General features: G+C 47.2%; 1 protein-coding gene across 3 annotated transcripts in view; it reads left to right on the forward strand.

Annotated features, from left to right (window-relative positions):
- Window positions 1-14,914, forward strand: part of CSMD2 (CUB and Sushi multiple domains 2) — a 672,138-nt gene that overhangs the window by 219,406 nt on the left and 437,818 nt on the right. For all 3 annotated transcript variants that reach the window (XM_049694749.1, XM_049694771.1, XM_049694802.1), the window contains exon 4: window positions 9,629-9,823. In XM_049694749.1, coding sequence (XP_049550706.1) covers window positions 9,629-9,823 — 195 coding nt within the window. The remainder of the gene's footprint in view (window positions 1-9,628; window positions 9,824-14,914) is intronic.

Genomic DNA, 14,914 nt, shown 5'->3' on the forward strand with positions numbered 1-14,914 from the left:
TCTAAGCCTGACACTGACAGTATTTTTCTGTGTTGCCCCATAGGGTACCACGGATGCTCCACGCATTGGCCTGTCTCGACAAGGAAAATCCCAGTGCTAGTGTGTGATGGGGGCAGGGAGGGCTGAACAGGGAACAGCGGGGCTCAGGGCTGCAGAGGTCACCAGAGGGGACCTTGTGCCAGCCTAAAGCTGTTTTTCAGAGGGGCTAAGGCACACCACTGTCTCCTGAAACGGGAGAGGGACAAGTGGGTGCAACTAACACATGGAGCTTCCCCTAGAGACCTGACGGGGGAAGGAGGAGGCCGCCCAGCTCACTGCTCCCCTGTCATCCTGCTGGACCCTAAACTTCCGCAGGCCCCACCCTGGGGGCTCTGAGCTTTCCTCTCTGCAGCCTCTCTTCTGGTTCAATGTTGAGTTCCTTAAAGCTGGGCTATCTCTCTCCTTGTCCTCTTCCCCTTTTCCCCAGAGAAACCCCCAGTTCCTTAAGAAGCTGAAGTTATTGATGTAGAGAATACTCCCCTCTGGAGCAGAGTTGATAAAATTAGCAAATGAAGTTCCAGCATGCCCAGTTAAATGTGAATTTCAAATAACAAATAGTTTTTAGTATAGGTATCTCCCAAATGTTGCATGGGATATACTTATACTAAAAAAGAATGTGTGTTTCTCTGAAATTCAGATTTAACTGGGTGTCCTGGATTTTAACTGGCAGCTCTGTTCTGGGGCCGAGGATGTAACCTTTTCGGTTTTGCTTCTAAAGAATCTCAGGTGAGAGAGAGGAGGCCGTGGGGCCCTGTGGTTATGAAGCATCAGGGAGAACTCCCACCGGAAGCCCCCCTGTGGCCCCTGCTGGTGTGATGATGGATGTCTGTGCAGCCCCAGGTTGTCCAGGTGGGGGGATGGGGCCAACGAGGGGTCTGACTGGGTGTAGGTCAGGCGTGCTCTAGGCCTGGCAAGGAGAGGGACTGTGTGCAAGCCCGGAGCACTGCCTCCATGCTGGGAAACACAGGCCTTGAAGGTCAAGGTTACAGCCTGAGAAGGACACAGGCGCTGAAGTCAAACAGCTCAAGGTTCAACCCCGGCCCTGATCCCAGGCAGCCGTGTGACCCTGGGTGAGAGTAGCCTCACTGTTCCTCATTCCCCTGCCCCCAAAAGGGAACAGTTAGAGCACCTCTCGTGGCAGGGTACGATGAAATAGAAGAGTCCAGAGAAAGTACTGAGCAGAGTGCCAAGCTCACGTTAAACACCCGAAAGGTGACTGTTATTATTATTGCAATTTGCTGCGTGACCCTTCAGCTCTCTAAATTCAGCTCTTTGGGGTAAAATGGGGTTCATAAATACCAACCTAAAGAGTAGCTCTGAGCACTTGCATAAATTCTATTTTAATGGGAAAGATTGTGGACTGAACATACGCACACAAGCCCTTCCCTGCAGCCAGCCACCACAATGCCCCCTGTCTCCAGGGCCACACTGAAGGGGAAAGGAAATTTAAGTTTGGTCTCAGTCCTCAGGTGCCAGCGGCCTGTCTTCTTCCTGCCAGTCATCCGTCTAGGACTCTCACCTGTGCAGCCCACTCCCCTCACAGCCCCTTCCCTTCCTTGACTCCCAGCAAAACTGGTCTTTTCTTAGTTCTCTTTCTCTACTGTGGGAGATGGGGGCGGTTGCTGAGATTGTACACCTGGGATAAGTACGTAACTGAATAAACACGAATTCAGGAGTACCACACTGTGGCCCGTGGGCTGGGGACCTGTTTTATAAGTAAAGCTTGTTTGGAACATGTATTGTCTAAGGCTGCTTTTGTAGCACAACAGAAAAGCTGGATCATTGGGACAGAGACCATTAGGCAAGGCCAGAAGTATTTACTCTCGGGTTCTTTACAGAAAAAGTTTGCCAACCCTACTTTACTCTGTTGTTCCCTATATATAATGCATATTTTTATATGCACATAGTATAAACTATATGTGTGTGTGTGTGTGTATATAAAACACATTCCATCAGGGTACTCCCTCGCTGCCAGGCATTAAAGCAAACACTAGATAAAAAAAGAATATGTCATTTCTGCCCCTCAGGGAAGTCCTGAGAAGAAAATAGACACCTAAACAAACAATTACAGGCAGACTTAGCTCCCGTTTGGAAGCTGGGGTATTGTAAATTAATGAATGATTGAATTGTAATGTCGTATGACAAATGCAGGAATTGAAGTGCAAGTAAAACCCTGACTTAAATCTGCAAGTGGGGTCCAAAAAATCCTGTCATGTAAAATGTGGGCCTGTGAGATTGCAAAATTAACCCAATGACCAGAACAAGCCTGTGTAGTTAGTGGGCTGGGAGTGCCAGGATTCTGGGAGCTGGTTGCCAATGACATTATACCTGAATTTACATTCTATCAGGATGTCTTCTCCTGGGGTTTTCCAGTTTACACAAGACGCTAAGGGTATCAAGGAGGGCGTCACAGAGGAAGTGGTGCGGGGGAAAGATTGGGGGAGCAGGAGGTGAGGCAGAAAATGTCAGCAGGGGTCGGATCATAGAAAGATGGGGCTGCGTGAACCTAAGACTGGACTAATCCTGACAGCAACAGGAGGGTTCTCATGGTTTTCTTTTTCTTCCCTTTTATTTATTGTGGTTGATCTTTCAAATCATTATTTAGTCTTACATTCATCATGCAAAACCAGAGGTCTTTCCCATGCACCTTGGTGGCAGGGAACCTGCTTTGGCACGTGTGCTCCGGAGGGTGGAACAGGGCAGGACTGTGGTGGATTTGCCATTGTAGAAGGCTCAGTCCAGCGTCAGCACAGACAATGCACTGGAGGGCGCAGGGCCAGCGGCAGCGAGATCAGAGTTGGGTGCAGAGGTCCAGGAGAGAGATGATGAGGATCCTCAAATGAGAAGGAAGGAGAGGGAAAGAGTGACTTACGGAGGACAGCAGCATCCCAGGGAGAAGCCAGGCTTGCTGCTCCCAGAAGTCAAAGCCCAGTAACAAGAAAGGCACTGGAAATTGAACTGTTCACAGCTCAGAGAGAGAACCCAACCGGGCTAATGGAATAACCTACGTGAATAGGTTACCGTGAGTGGTTCTCAGTTTCACTTCTGCCTACAGTCACCCAGAGGAGCTTAGGCTCTCCCTCCGAAATTCTGATTCAATAGGTTTGGGGACAGGTCTAGGCATTGGTGTTTTTATAAAACTCCCCACGTGACCCTGATGCTGAAGGTTGCAAAATTGCAAACGTGAGCCAAGAAAACAGGCTCACAGTGGAGAGCTTACGCCAGACGCTGGGCAGGAGGAGGCGTGGCAGGACAGGGCCCTGTGGACTCGTGGACCCCTGCCTTTGTCTGACTGACAGGTAGCAGGAAATGTACAGGACCAGGCTAAGGGTTGACTTGTCTGGTTGTCACCCCAAGTCATCCCCACAAGGAGAATGAGTGTGAGTCCCCTGTGAGGGTGTTTCAAGGTACACTAGTGACCGTGGACTCTATGGGGAACGGTCAGTGCAAACATGGCCTAACGCAGGTGGAAAGTACATGGGCTCGGTAGCCAGGAAGTGCTGTGGACACCCAGCTCTACCCGCAGTGAGCTATGGGGCCTTGGGTAATGCTCCAACCCCTCCGGCAATCACGCTCATCTCAACGAGAGATAATAGCCCCTCTCTCAATGGGTTATTGGGAGGATTAAGTAAAATCATTAAGTCACACAATAAACTCTTATCAAGGTATTATTATACATCAGGCACTGTTCTAGAAACTGGGACACAGAAGGGAACAGAAGAGATTTAAAAAAAATGTCTGTCTTCATGGAGCTTATATTGTAGCAGAGTGGGACAAACAATAAACAAATGAATGCATCAGCTATATACTATGTCAGATGTAGATGTGAGAGGAAGTGGAGACAACAAGTATAGACAATTCTTTGGGGTGGAAATATATGCAAAGCACTTGACAATGGGGATGGCACATAGTAAGTGTGCAGTAAATTATGTTTACAAGGCCAAACAGCTAAAAGCAAGGGAGTTTTAAGGATTAACTAAGATCATGTGTGATGCAGAAGTGCCTAGCACAGCATAGCTACTCAAAAGATAATGGATCTTATTCTCCCCTCCCCTGTCCATGCCCACTACCCCTCAAGTCACACACACACACATACACACACACGCCATCTCCCCTTTCCATGTTGAGGGCTGTGGAAGAAGAAATCTTTCTTCCTGCATCCTTTCTCCCAGCCACCCTGCCACTTTGTATCAACCGTATGGCCATGGACATGAAACAAGTTACTTGATGGAAGATAAGAAATCAAAACATATGGAGGGTGCTTGTCCAGAGAGCCTAAGTGACTCTTCATTATAATATGGGAAATAAAGTCTCACATTAAAAATAAAAGAAGGTATTATGTAGCTTTTGCTGCACTCCAGCCACAAAGGAGATTCATTGTCATACAGTCACTGAGAATATCTTGTTGAGTGGCAAGAGCCGGGCTTTGTAGAAGGGACAAAATTCCCCACAGCTAATCTACAATGGAATTGTTCAATGTCAGGCACAGCTTCAATAATATTGTTCTGGGCTGCCTTGGATGTAAATATCCCACTCTTCATTTTGTAAGCCATCAAAGGGAAGTTTTCTAGACGGGAGAGCATGAACGGTTATAAGGTCTGTGCCAAAAAAACACATGGGCAGAATCCAGAAATCAAAGAACGCTGTGCCTTAGAAAGCCTGGCTTTTGTGGCTTGTCTCTGATCTCTGTCTGTCCAGAAAGTTGTGCATCAGACACAATACAAAAGACCAAACTTTAAATGTTGCCCTTGACACTCTTAAAAAGTACAAGATTGGCAAATCAGACTGGAGAAGAAAAGACAGACAATTACATCTGGACAATCAGGTAATCACCCTTCATTTTGTCTCAGTGTCTAGAATACTGAAGGGAGGAAGGGAACTCTTGGTCATTGAGCACCCACTATGTCCTGGGCACCGTCTCTGTCAGAAGCAGTATTGTATTCCAAAATTAATTGTGCCGAATGATGGAGCCAGAAAGACCTAGATTCAGAACCTAGCTCTGCCGTTTTCTAGCTCTGGGGTCTTAGGGAAGTTGCTTAAGCTCTCTGTGCCTCCGTTTTTTTCATCTGTAAAATGAGGATAATAGTTGTCGCACATGATTGCTTTGAGGATTAAGTAAAATAAATTTGTAGCCCAGGGCCTGAAACATACGAGGAACTCAATGGTGGGTATTATAAATCTAGCTTTATTTAATCTGTACAACAGTGCTGTTATGAGTTGAATTCTGTCCCAAAAAGATATGTTGAAGACCTAACCCCAGTACTTGCGGATATGACCTTATTTGGAGATAGGACCTTTGCAAATGATGAAGTTAAGATGAGGCCATTAGAGTGTGTCCTAATCCAATACAATTGGTGTCCTTATAAAAAGGTGAAATTTGGACATAGAGACACAGAGGGAGAATGCCAGGTGAAGGTGAAGGATTGGATGGATGCATAGACAAGCAAGGAACGTCAAAGACTGCTAAAAAAAAAAACTACCAGAGGCTAGGAAGGGACAAGGAAGGTTTCCCCTACAAGTTTCAGAGGGATCACGACCCTGTCGACACCTTGATTTTAGACTTCCAGCCTCCACAACTGTGAGACAATAAATATCTGTTGTTTTAAACCACCTGGGTTTTGGTGCTTTGTTACAGCAGCCCTAGGAAACTAATACAGTTCACCCTCTAACCCCATAGGAAGAAAAAGAAAGTATCCTCATTTTTAGATGAAGAACCGGAGTCCAGAGAGGTAAAGTTTATGGCTCAAGATCATTCAGCCAGAGGTGAACGAGCTGAGATTTGAATCCAGGCCTCTCTGAGCCCAGCGTCTGCCCTCTCTTCGTTCCCTGTGTGACCTTTCGGGAGCAAAGATAAAAAAGGAGGTGGGGTTGGAACTGAGACTCATCACACCCAAGTCCCAGTGGCGGTGCCAGGTCAGAGTGGTCTGATTATGAGCGCTCATTAAGTAAAAAGCAGGGAGCGTTAGAGTGACTTTTTAAAAAGAATCGGGTTTTATTTATAGTGACGTTCCAATCATTAATTTCAAAGGAAGAAAGTCCAAAGCAGAAACAGGTTCGTTAAAAATGTGACATTAGTTACACCATTGTAAAGCAATTATACCCCAATAAAGATGTTAAAAAAAAAAAAATGTGACATTAGTAATTTAATTAAATTGGGTCTTTGCGTCTCGTTGCGGAAAATGAACCGTTAGTTCTACACCAGTTCTCAGCCCATTTCCCAGGTTGGCTCCCTCCCCTCACCTTAGTTTGCTTTCTTCTCCAAATGTTTACCTGACCTGCCCCTCCCACCCCCAACACTCACAAACACATCGCAGTTCCTGCCTCCACTGTGGCCAGTAGTGCGGGATCGTGGGAAATGCCAAGGAAGACAGCACTGTGGGATCATGGGAAATGCCAAGGAAGCCAACAGCACGGGATCGTGGGGAATGCCAAGGAAGCCAGCACTGTGGGATCGTGGGGAATGCCAAGGAAGCCAACAGAGCGGGATCGTGGGAAATGCCAAGGAAGACAGCACTGTGGGATCATGGGAAATGCCAAGGAAGCCAGCACTGTGGGATCATGGGAAATGCCAAGGAAGCCAGCACTGTGGGATCGTAGGAAATACCAAGGAAGCCAACAGCGGGATCGTGGGGAATGCCAAGGAAGCCAGTAGCATGGGATCATGGGAAATGCCAAGGAAGACAGCACTGTGGGATCATGGGAAATGCCAAGGAAGCCAGCACTGTGGGATCATGGGAAATGCCAAGGAAGCCAGCACTGTGGGATCATGGGAAATGCCAAGGAAGCCAGCACTGTGGGATCATGGGAAATGCCAAGGTATCCAGCAGCCCAAGGACTATTCTAAGCTAGGCTAATAGACAGGGTGACGGAAGTCAATCCTTTCACCTGGGTTATGTCACTTGTCAGAGGTAGAGAACGGGCCTGGAGGAGCTCTTCATCCCTTAAGATAGTTCTTCCACAAAAACATAAGGGCAGGGGCCCTTTTGTCTAGTTCATTGCTGTACCACCAGCACAGAGTGCAGTAGGCCCACAATATATTTTCGTTGTATGAAGGAATTGATGCATCAATGGGTAACCCTTCCAAATGACTAATTGATGAACACTCAAATATGTCCCTACAAGTGTCACACACAGTGTCAGGCTCCCAGGATACACCCAAGGACTGCATGGCCCTACAGTACAGTGGAAGGATAACACCTGCCATTTTTGAGCACCTACTCTGTGCTGGGCACTGTGCCAGCCATGCATCAGTTATTATCAGTAACGTCATCAACCACTAGATATTACTGTCCTCCTTTCTCAGTTGAGGAAACTAAGGCTCAGAGAGCTCACATGACTCAAGGCCACAGAGTAAGACAGTGACAGCACCTGGCTTCAGACCAGATCAAGCTAGTACCAAAGTCCGCCCTTTCCCTCTACAACAAGCTATCTCCTCCTGGGAGGAGAGGAGAAGTGGGAGAGAAAGCCTTCTTTCTGAGGGCTCTGAGATCAGCAAGGCTGGCAAAGAGGGTCCTGGAAGACAGAAATATGGGCTGGAAGAGGGTACTGCAAGGGCCTGGGAAGCTCTCTAGAATCCAGGCTGGCTGTCTCCACTTCTTCATCTTTATTCCTAATCGCTGCCACCCTTACCCTCTTATTCCAGACTCTCTGATCTCTTAGGTTGTCTCTGGCCTCAGTGCCTTTGCACATGATATTTCCTCTGCCTGGAACACACTTTGACCTAGCTAATTCTTACTAATCTCTCAGGGTTCAGCATAGACACCACCTCTTCCAAGAAGCTGGCCCGGACTACCCCCTGACTGGGTTTGTTCCCCTGCCTGGTCCCTATCTCATCATAACACTTAACATACCTTTAATCGTATGCATCTCCCAATGGACTGGGAACTGAGATTCACTTGTGTGGTACTCACTGTATCCAGGCTTTACATACCTCCACTCACGTAATGCTCACAGTGACCCCAGAGGAAGGTACTATTGCGAACCGCCTCTTACAAAGGAGGAAACTGAGGCACAGAGAGGTTAAGAGACTAGCTCAAGGTCCCACAGGTAGTTATCCATCAGGCTGTGATGCAAACCCAAGCACTGAGGCTCTCGGGTCTGTTCTTTCCACCACCCTGCTCTGCGACCTCTCAGGGTTGGCCTCAATAAACCATCGCCAGATGAATTAATGGAGAGGTACTTGGATGGCAATCTGGACACGGCTGTGACCACTTGTCCTTGCCTTATGGGGAGGTGTGAAATGGTAGGAGGTGGGACCTTCTGAACACAGGCAGTTCCAACTCTAGGAAGAAAGGCAGAGGGTAGGGGGAGCTGAGTCAGGTTGAACAAGTGACTCGGGCACAGAGGAGCTGCGCCCTCCCTTTCTCCCTCCTGACTGGCGGGTCATGATCTCACGCACCCTCACCAAGACCATTTCCTCTGGATAATGAGTCCACACTGGCAGCTGGCGTTATTGCTCCGGCTCAGGTGGCACACTGTACATCTTATTCTCCGGCTCCCTATTTTCCCCTTGAAACGGGTCAGTCTGATCAGAACTCAGGTTCTTGTCTCCCTACCTCACTGCTTACTCCAGCACTAATGACCCCTTCAACTCCCCCAAACCTGCTGGGCCAAAGTACAACTCTGGCTGCTGGGGCAGATCGTTAAAGAAAGGACATCGGGTTTAATGAGCACCTACTCCGTGCCACTGTCTGTGTCCCATGGAAGGGACTGTGGAGTCTGAGATCAGAGCAACCAAACCCAAGAGATTAAAGTGATTTCCCTGGGGCATCTCGAGTGAGGGGATGGACGTGTTACTGAACCAGGTTCGTTTTAGCCAAAGCTCTGAGACGCCGGGGTTTGCAGCAAAGAGAGTGTTTATTCACAAAGCAGCCGAGCGAGGAGATGGGAGAACAAGTCTCACATCGGCCTTCCCAAAGGCAAGGGGCTTAGGGTATCTGTGGGATAGAGACTAAAGAAGCAGTGTGGTCTGAGGCTTGGGGAGCATGGGGAAAGGTGATTGGAAAAAGGTGCAGTAATCATCGGTCTGCTCAGGCGTAACTAAGCTACAGGCCTCCATTTTGGGCGTGCTTAGCACCATCTGAGGGTGGAGTTTTGGGCCCTCCGACATCAAAAGTCAACAAGCAGACACTTGCGCATGTCCAGTTAGAGCTAGTCTTAACTGGCTTAATTTGAACTAGACACAAGTTCCTGGAAAACAATTCAGGCAAACATCTTATTGTTCAGGCTCTTGGAGGACGTGCAAGTCTTTTGTAGCAACAGTTAAAATGACCTTGATTGGTGAAGGCAGGATACAGGTGAAATGGATTTAACTGATGCTTACCCACAGTTCAGACATACTTCACATCCAGGGCTGCACATGAGAAAAGGCAGGAAACCTGGATGTCCAGGTATAAGTTGCGTGTGAGGCTCCTCCTGAACGTGTGAGCCCTGCGAGTACTCAGGGACCAGGCAGCCTTCAGGGGCAGCCCTGTCCTACGGAGGAAAGGAGGTCCGGGGAGGAGGGTCACCCAGAGAGGTGCTGCTCAGAGGCCAGGTGTCAGGGCTGGAGACCTGCTCACGGGCTGCATGTCTCTCCTTTTGCTCACAGCTCTCCCCAGCCACACGTGTGGGAACCCCGGGCGGCTGCCCAACGGCGTCCAGCAGGGCTCAACCTTCAACCTCGGCGACAAGGTCCGCTACAGCTGCAACCCCGGCTTCTTCCTGGAGGGCCACGCCGTGCTTACTTGCCATGCTGGCTCTGAGAACAGTGCCACGTGGGACTTCCCGCTGCCCTCCTGCAGAGGTAGGTGGCCAGGGAGGGCCTGAGGGGTGGGCAGCACCTTGGAGGGATGCTGCAGCTTCCAGTGGGACCCAGTCTCCATCCACTCCAGCAGGAGGTGGGGTACCCATTATGGGGAGCCCATGTCTGGGGGCCACCAAGGGTCCTCCGGGTCCCCAGGTATTCTAGGGGCTTTTAGGCCTCCCTGGACCTCGTAGTCCTCAGGTGTGCACTCCCTCAACCTGCTTCCCCTGCATCAACAAATTTATTTTTAGTCTGTCTGCCCTTCCCTCCTGCCCTCCTATCTCGGAAGATACATCATTTCTCTTCCTGTTACCGATGTGTCTCCTGTGCACGGCTGTCTCCCGGCTGTTTTCCTATTGATCTCACGCCGGCAGTTCTTCTCTCTTTTCTGTAAATTCAACCTCTCTCCCTATATAATGGTGTCCTCCTCCCAGTCTTCAAATATGCTCAAAACCTCTTTACCCCAGCACTGCCCCCCAGAAAAACCCAACTTCCTTCAGTGCTGCATCGGTCTCAGCCTCCCAGCTAGGGTAACCAACTTATCCTGGTTTCCCTGGTACTTTCCCATTTCTTAGCTCCAAAAGTCCCGCATCCTGCAAACCCCCTCAGTCCCAGGCAAACCGAGACAGTTGGTCACCCCCTTCCCAGCCTATTTCTTATTGCCCCTGTATAGTAATCAAGCTTATTTCAAAAATAATTTCCCATGCCTCTTATCTGATGATAAAAAGAGCACATGATCATTTTAAGTGAGCTTAGAAAATACAGAAGAGAATAAAGAAGAAACAAAATTTACCTATTTTTAACCACGATTTTCATATATTCCCTTCCCATCTTCTTCCTCTTTTTTTTAAATTGAAGTATAATTGATTTACAATGCTGTGTTAGTTTCAGGTGTACAGCAATGTGATACAGATATACATATATATATATATATTCTTTTTCAGATTATTTTCCATTATAGGTTATTACAAGATATTGAATATAGTTCTCTGTGCTATACAGTAGGACCTTGTTATTTATCTATTTTATATACAATAGTATATAAAATATACTATTGTATATAAAATAGTATATTTTAAAATATACTATTTTATTTATAATAGTATATATATCTGTTAATCCCAAGCTCCTAATTTATCCTCCCCCTGCCCCTGGCTTCCCCTTTGGTAACCATAAATTTGTTTTCTTTGTCTGTGCATCTGTTTCTGTTTTGTAAATAAGTTCATTTACGTCATTTTTTTTAAGATTCTACATGTAAGTGATGTATGGTATTTGTCTTCTCTGACTTACTTCACTTAGTGTGATAATCTTCAGGTCCATTCATGTTGCTGCAGATGGCATTATTTCATTCTTTTTGATGGCTCAGTAATATTCCATCGTGTGTGTGTGTGTGTGTGAGTGTGTGTGTGTGTGTGTGTGTGTGTGTAATATCTTCTTTATCTGTTCATTTGTTGATGCACATTTAGGTTGCTTCCACGTCTTGCCTATGGTAAATACTGCTGTTATGAACACTAGGTGCATGTATCTTTTCGAGTGAGAGTTTTCCTCTTTTCTGGATATATGCCCAGGAGCGGGATTGCTGGATCATATGGCAACTCTATTTTTAGTTTTTTAAGGAACCTCCTTACTGTTCTCCATAGTGGCTGCACCAATGTACATTCCCACCAACAGTGCCGGAGGGTTCCCTTATCTCCACATTTCCCTCCTCTCCAGCATTTATTATTTGTAGACTTTTTGCTAATGGCCATTCTGATTGGTGTGAGGTGGTACCTCATTGTACTTTTGATTTGCAATTCTCTAATAATTAGTGATGTTGAGCATCTTTTCCTGTGCCTGTTGGCCATCTGTATGTCTTCTTTGGAAAATGCCTATTTAGGTCTTCTGCCCATTTTTTGATTGGGTTGTGTTTTTGATATTGAGCTGTTTGTATATTTTGGAATTTAAGCCCTTGTTGGTCGCATTGTTTGCAAATATTTTCTCCCATTCTGTAGGTTGTCTTTTCATTTTGTTGGTGGTTTCCTATAAGTTTGATTAGGTCCCATTTGTTTACTTTTGCTTTTATTTCTTTTGTCTTGGTAGACTGAGTGAAGAAAACATTGGTACAATTTATATCTGAGAATGTTTGCCTATGTTCTCTTCTAGGAGTTTTACAGTGTCATGTCTTTTATTTAAGTCTTTAAGCCATTTTGAGTTTACTTTTGTGTGTGGTGTGAAGGAGTGTTCTAACTTCATTGATTTACATGTGGCTGTTCAGCTTTCCCAGCACCATTTGCTGAAGAGACTGTTCTCCATTGTATGTTCCTGCCTCCTTTGTTGAAGATTAATTGACTGTAGGCATGTGGGTTTATTTCTGGGGTCTCTATTCTGTTCCATTGATCCATATGTCTGTTTTTGTGTGCAATACCATACTGTTTTGATTATTATAGCTTTATAGTATTGTCTGAAGTCTGGGAGGGTTATGCCTCCAGCTTTGTCTAATACATATTGCGTACATGCATATATTGTGAATATATATATGATTGAGATTATAATACATGTAGATATTTTTAACCACCTTATACAAACTGTGACATCGTGAGAAGGGTTTCCTCATGACACCAACAATGCCCAGCATCTTGAAAGCTCCACCCAGCCTTGTCTATCCTCATCTCCCACTTACTCTCCTGCAAACTGGCCTTTGCTGCAAATATTTTGCATCACATTGCCAAGTCAAATGGGAATTGTTTTGGCCCTTATATTCCTTGATGTCTCAACAGGCTTTTGCATTCTTGACCACTCTTTCCTTCTTGAAACCCTCATCTTGAAATCCCATGGATCTCTGAACACCCAGGTATAAGTCTAGGAGGATTGTTTCAAGGAGTTGAGAAGTGATTGGAACAAGTAGCTCTCCTTGGGTTCAAGTTTAGAGGAAGGTTTTATGTAATTACTATCAGAAGACTAGCTCGAGGAGAAGCAGCTCCCTCCTTCCACCATATGCTCACACCGATTTTCCTGTCTACACGAGCAATGGAAAATACTTGGCACATAGATCCCTTTCTCTTCTACCATTCCCATGGGAGGCATAATTAATGGATCATAGTACCCTTCCTGCTTGAGTCTGGAGGCAACTGTGAATTCCTTTCAAACAGGCAAGCCACAAGCAATCAATCTGAGTTGCTGCTTGACTCTGTGTTTGTTTAGCCCTCCTCAGCCAATAGAATTGGCCTCAGCCTTGGTTGGTCCTTTTTGATGGAGCCTGGGGAAACTAGTCTCGTTTGCCGCCTTCCTAAGTCCCCTCCTCTCAGGCCCCCTTTCTAACATGGGATAACTTGGGACACGTCTCTCTTCATGTGATTGATACCGGGAATGTCCAAACCAATCACATGAGACCTTGGCCCCTACACACAAGTGTGTGGCCCTGAGTGGCCTAACTGTGGTCTGAATCTGCTGTTTCCACTCTTCCTGATGGCACCTCTACCCACTCCCTACCCAGAGGATGTCACGGTTTAACACACTGATCTTCCAAGGAGAGACATCAGAGTTGTAACATGGTAACAGAATGTGAAACATGATAGTAAATGAAATTAAGTATGTAAGCTGTGAAACAGAAAACACAATTCTCGTTCTTTTTACAGAACTATAATTATCATACTTTTTTAATCAATATGGAAACTAAAGACAAATGTAGCCCATATATCAGAGGCAGAGGGACTGTCACCCTGTCCTCTGAAGTACAATTCACATCCCTATCCCATCTTAATGAGGTGGAAATCTACAATCCCTCCAAGTATTTTCAGGAATCTTTGTCAGCTCTGGCTTCCTTTGAACCTTGAACTCACTGCCATGCCTCACCCGTCTTGGTTCTGCTCTGCCAACGTAAGTTGAAAACTTGGCCCATTTTTCCTGACCCCCGCCCCAAACAAAAACAAAACCATTAACAAAGGTGTTTGCATGCAGCACAGCCTTTATTGGAGGTTTGTGGCAATGCAGGGACTTCACACCTCAACAATGCAAGTGGCTTGAAATGAAAATTGGAGCAGTCAGGAACCCCAGAGCCTTTCGCCCCCCCCCCCCCCCCCGGAAGCTTCTCCCTGGCTTCTGTCTTGGCAAGCCCCGGCTTCCCTGTGATGTGCGTTGCCCCCTCTCGTCTCACTCCAGCCTCCTCCACTTTGCTGCCTCTCGACCTCGGCCCCGTCTCAGGACTTCTGTCGACTTCTTAGGCACAAGAGCCCGGTTGCCCTTGGCTTTGCCATCTCCTTACAGGCTGATGTCTCCCTCCCCGACCCAAGCTCTTTAGGTATAGGGTGATATTGTCTCTAACATAGAGAGCTTTCACTTGGAAGAAACCCTGGGGCTGGCTGTTAAAATATCTTCTTTGTTAACCCACTAGTCAAAGATAAGATGAGGGCTGCCTCAAGGAGGGCTTCCTTTGCCAGGTCAGACCATGGCCCCGCAGTGCAGGGTCTGCACGTCCTGGCATGGGGGCAGTGAGGGCTGGCCTTTCAGTGGGCAGAGTGGGCTGGGGTGCTCCCCCAGTGTTCACATCACAGCAGTAATTCATGGGTGTGCAGAGCCTTTGGGGGCCACAGCTCTCTCCCAAGTCGCTTCTGATTTTCTCTCAACCTCTCAGATGACAATGATTCTTTCCCCACTTCTTCTCCACTGACTTTTCTCCTCCTCTTTCCCCTTGAAGCCAGAGGGCCCAGCATGGCCTCTTCTCTGGGAACTTCTTGCCTCTCTTGGAATTTCTCATCCACTCCGAGGCTTCTACTGTTGCTTGGGGACGACTCTTCAGTCTCTACCTCCAGCCCTCCCTCTGTCCTGAGCTTCAGGCCCACAGTGATATCGAACTCACCTGAAGCCCTCCCTGGAGGGTGCTTCCCATGCAGCACGCCCAGAGCCTAACTCTTCCTATTTTCCCAAACCTGCTTTTTTTGTTGCCTTCCCCAGCTCGGTGAAGAGTGTCACCATCCAAGGTGGCCAAGCCAGACACCACAGTGGCATCTTTACACTCCTCACCCTTCCCTGTACCCTTAGTCACTGCGACCTGGCAAATCCGTCTCTGCACTGACACTGGCCTCCACGCCCTTGCCGCTCTTCAGGGGTGGTGGT

Source organism: Orcinus orca, chromosome 1 (assembly GCF_937001465.1).
Source record: "Orcinus orca chromosome 1, mOrcOrc1.1, whole genome shotgun sequence".
Lineage (NCBI taxonomy): Eukaryota > Metazoa > Chordata > Mammalia > Artiodactyla > Delphinidae > Orcinus > Orcinus orca.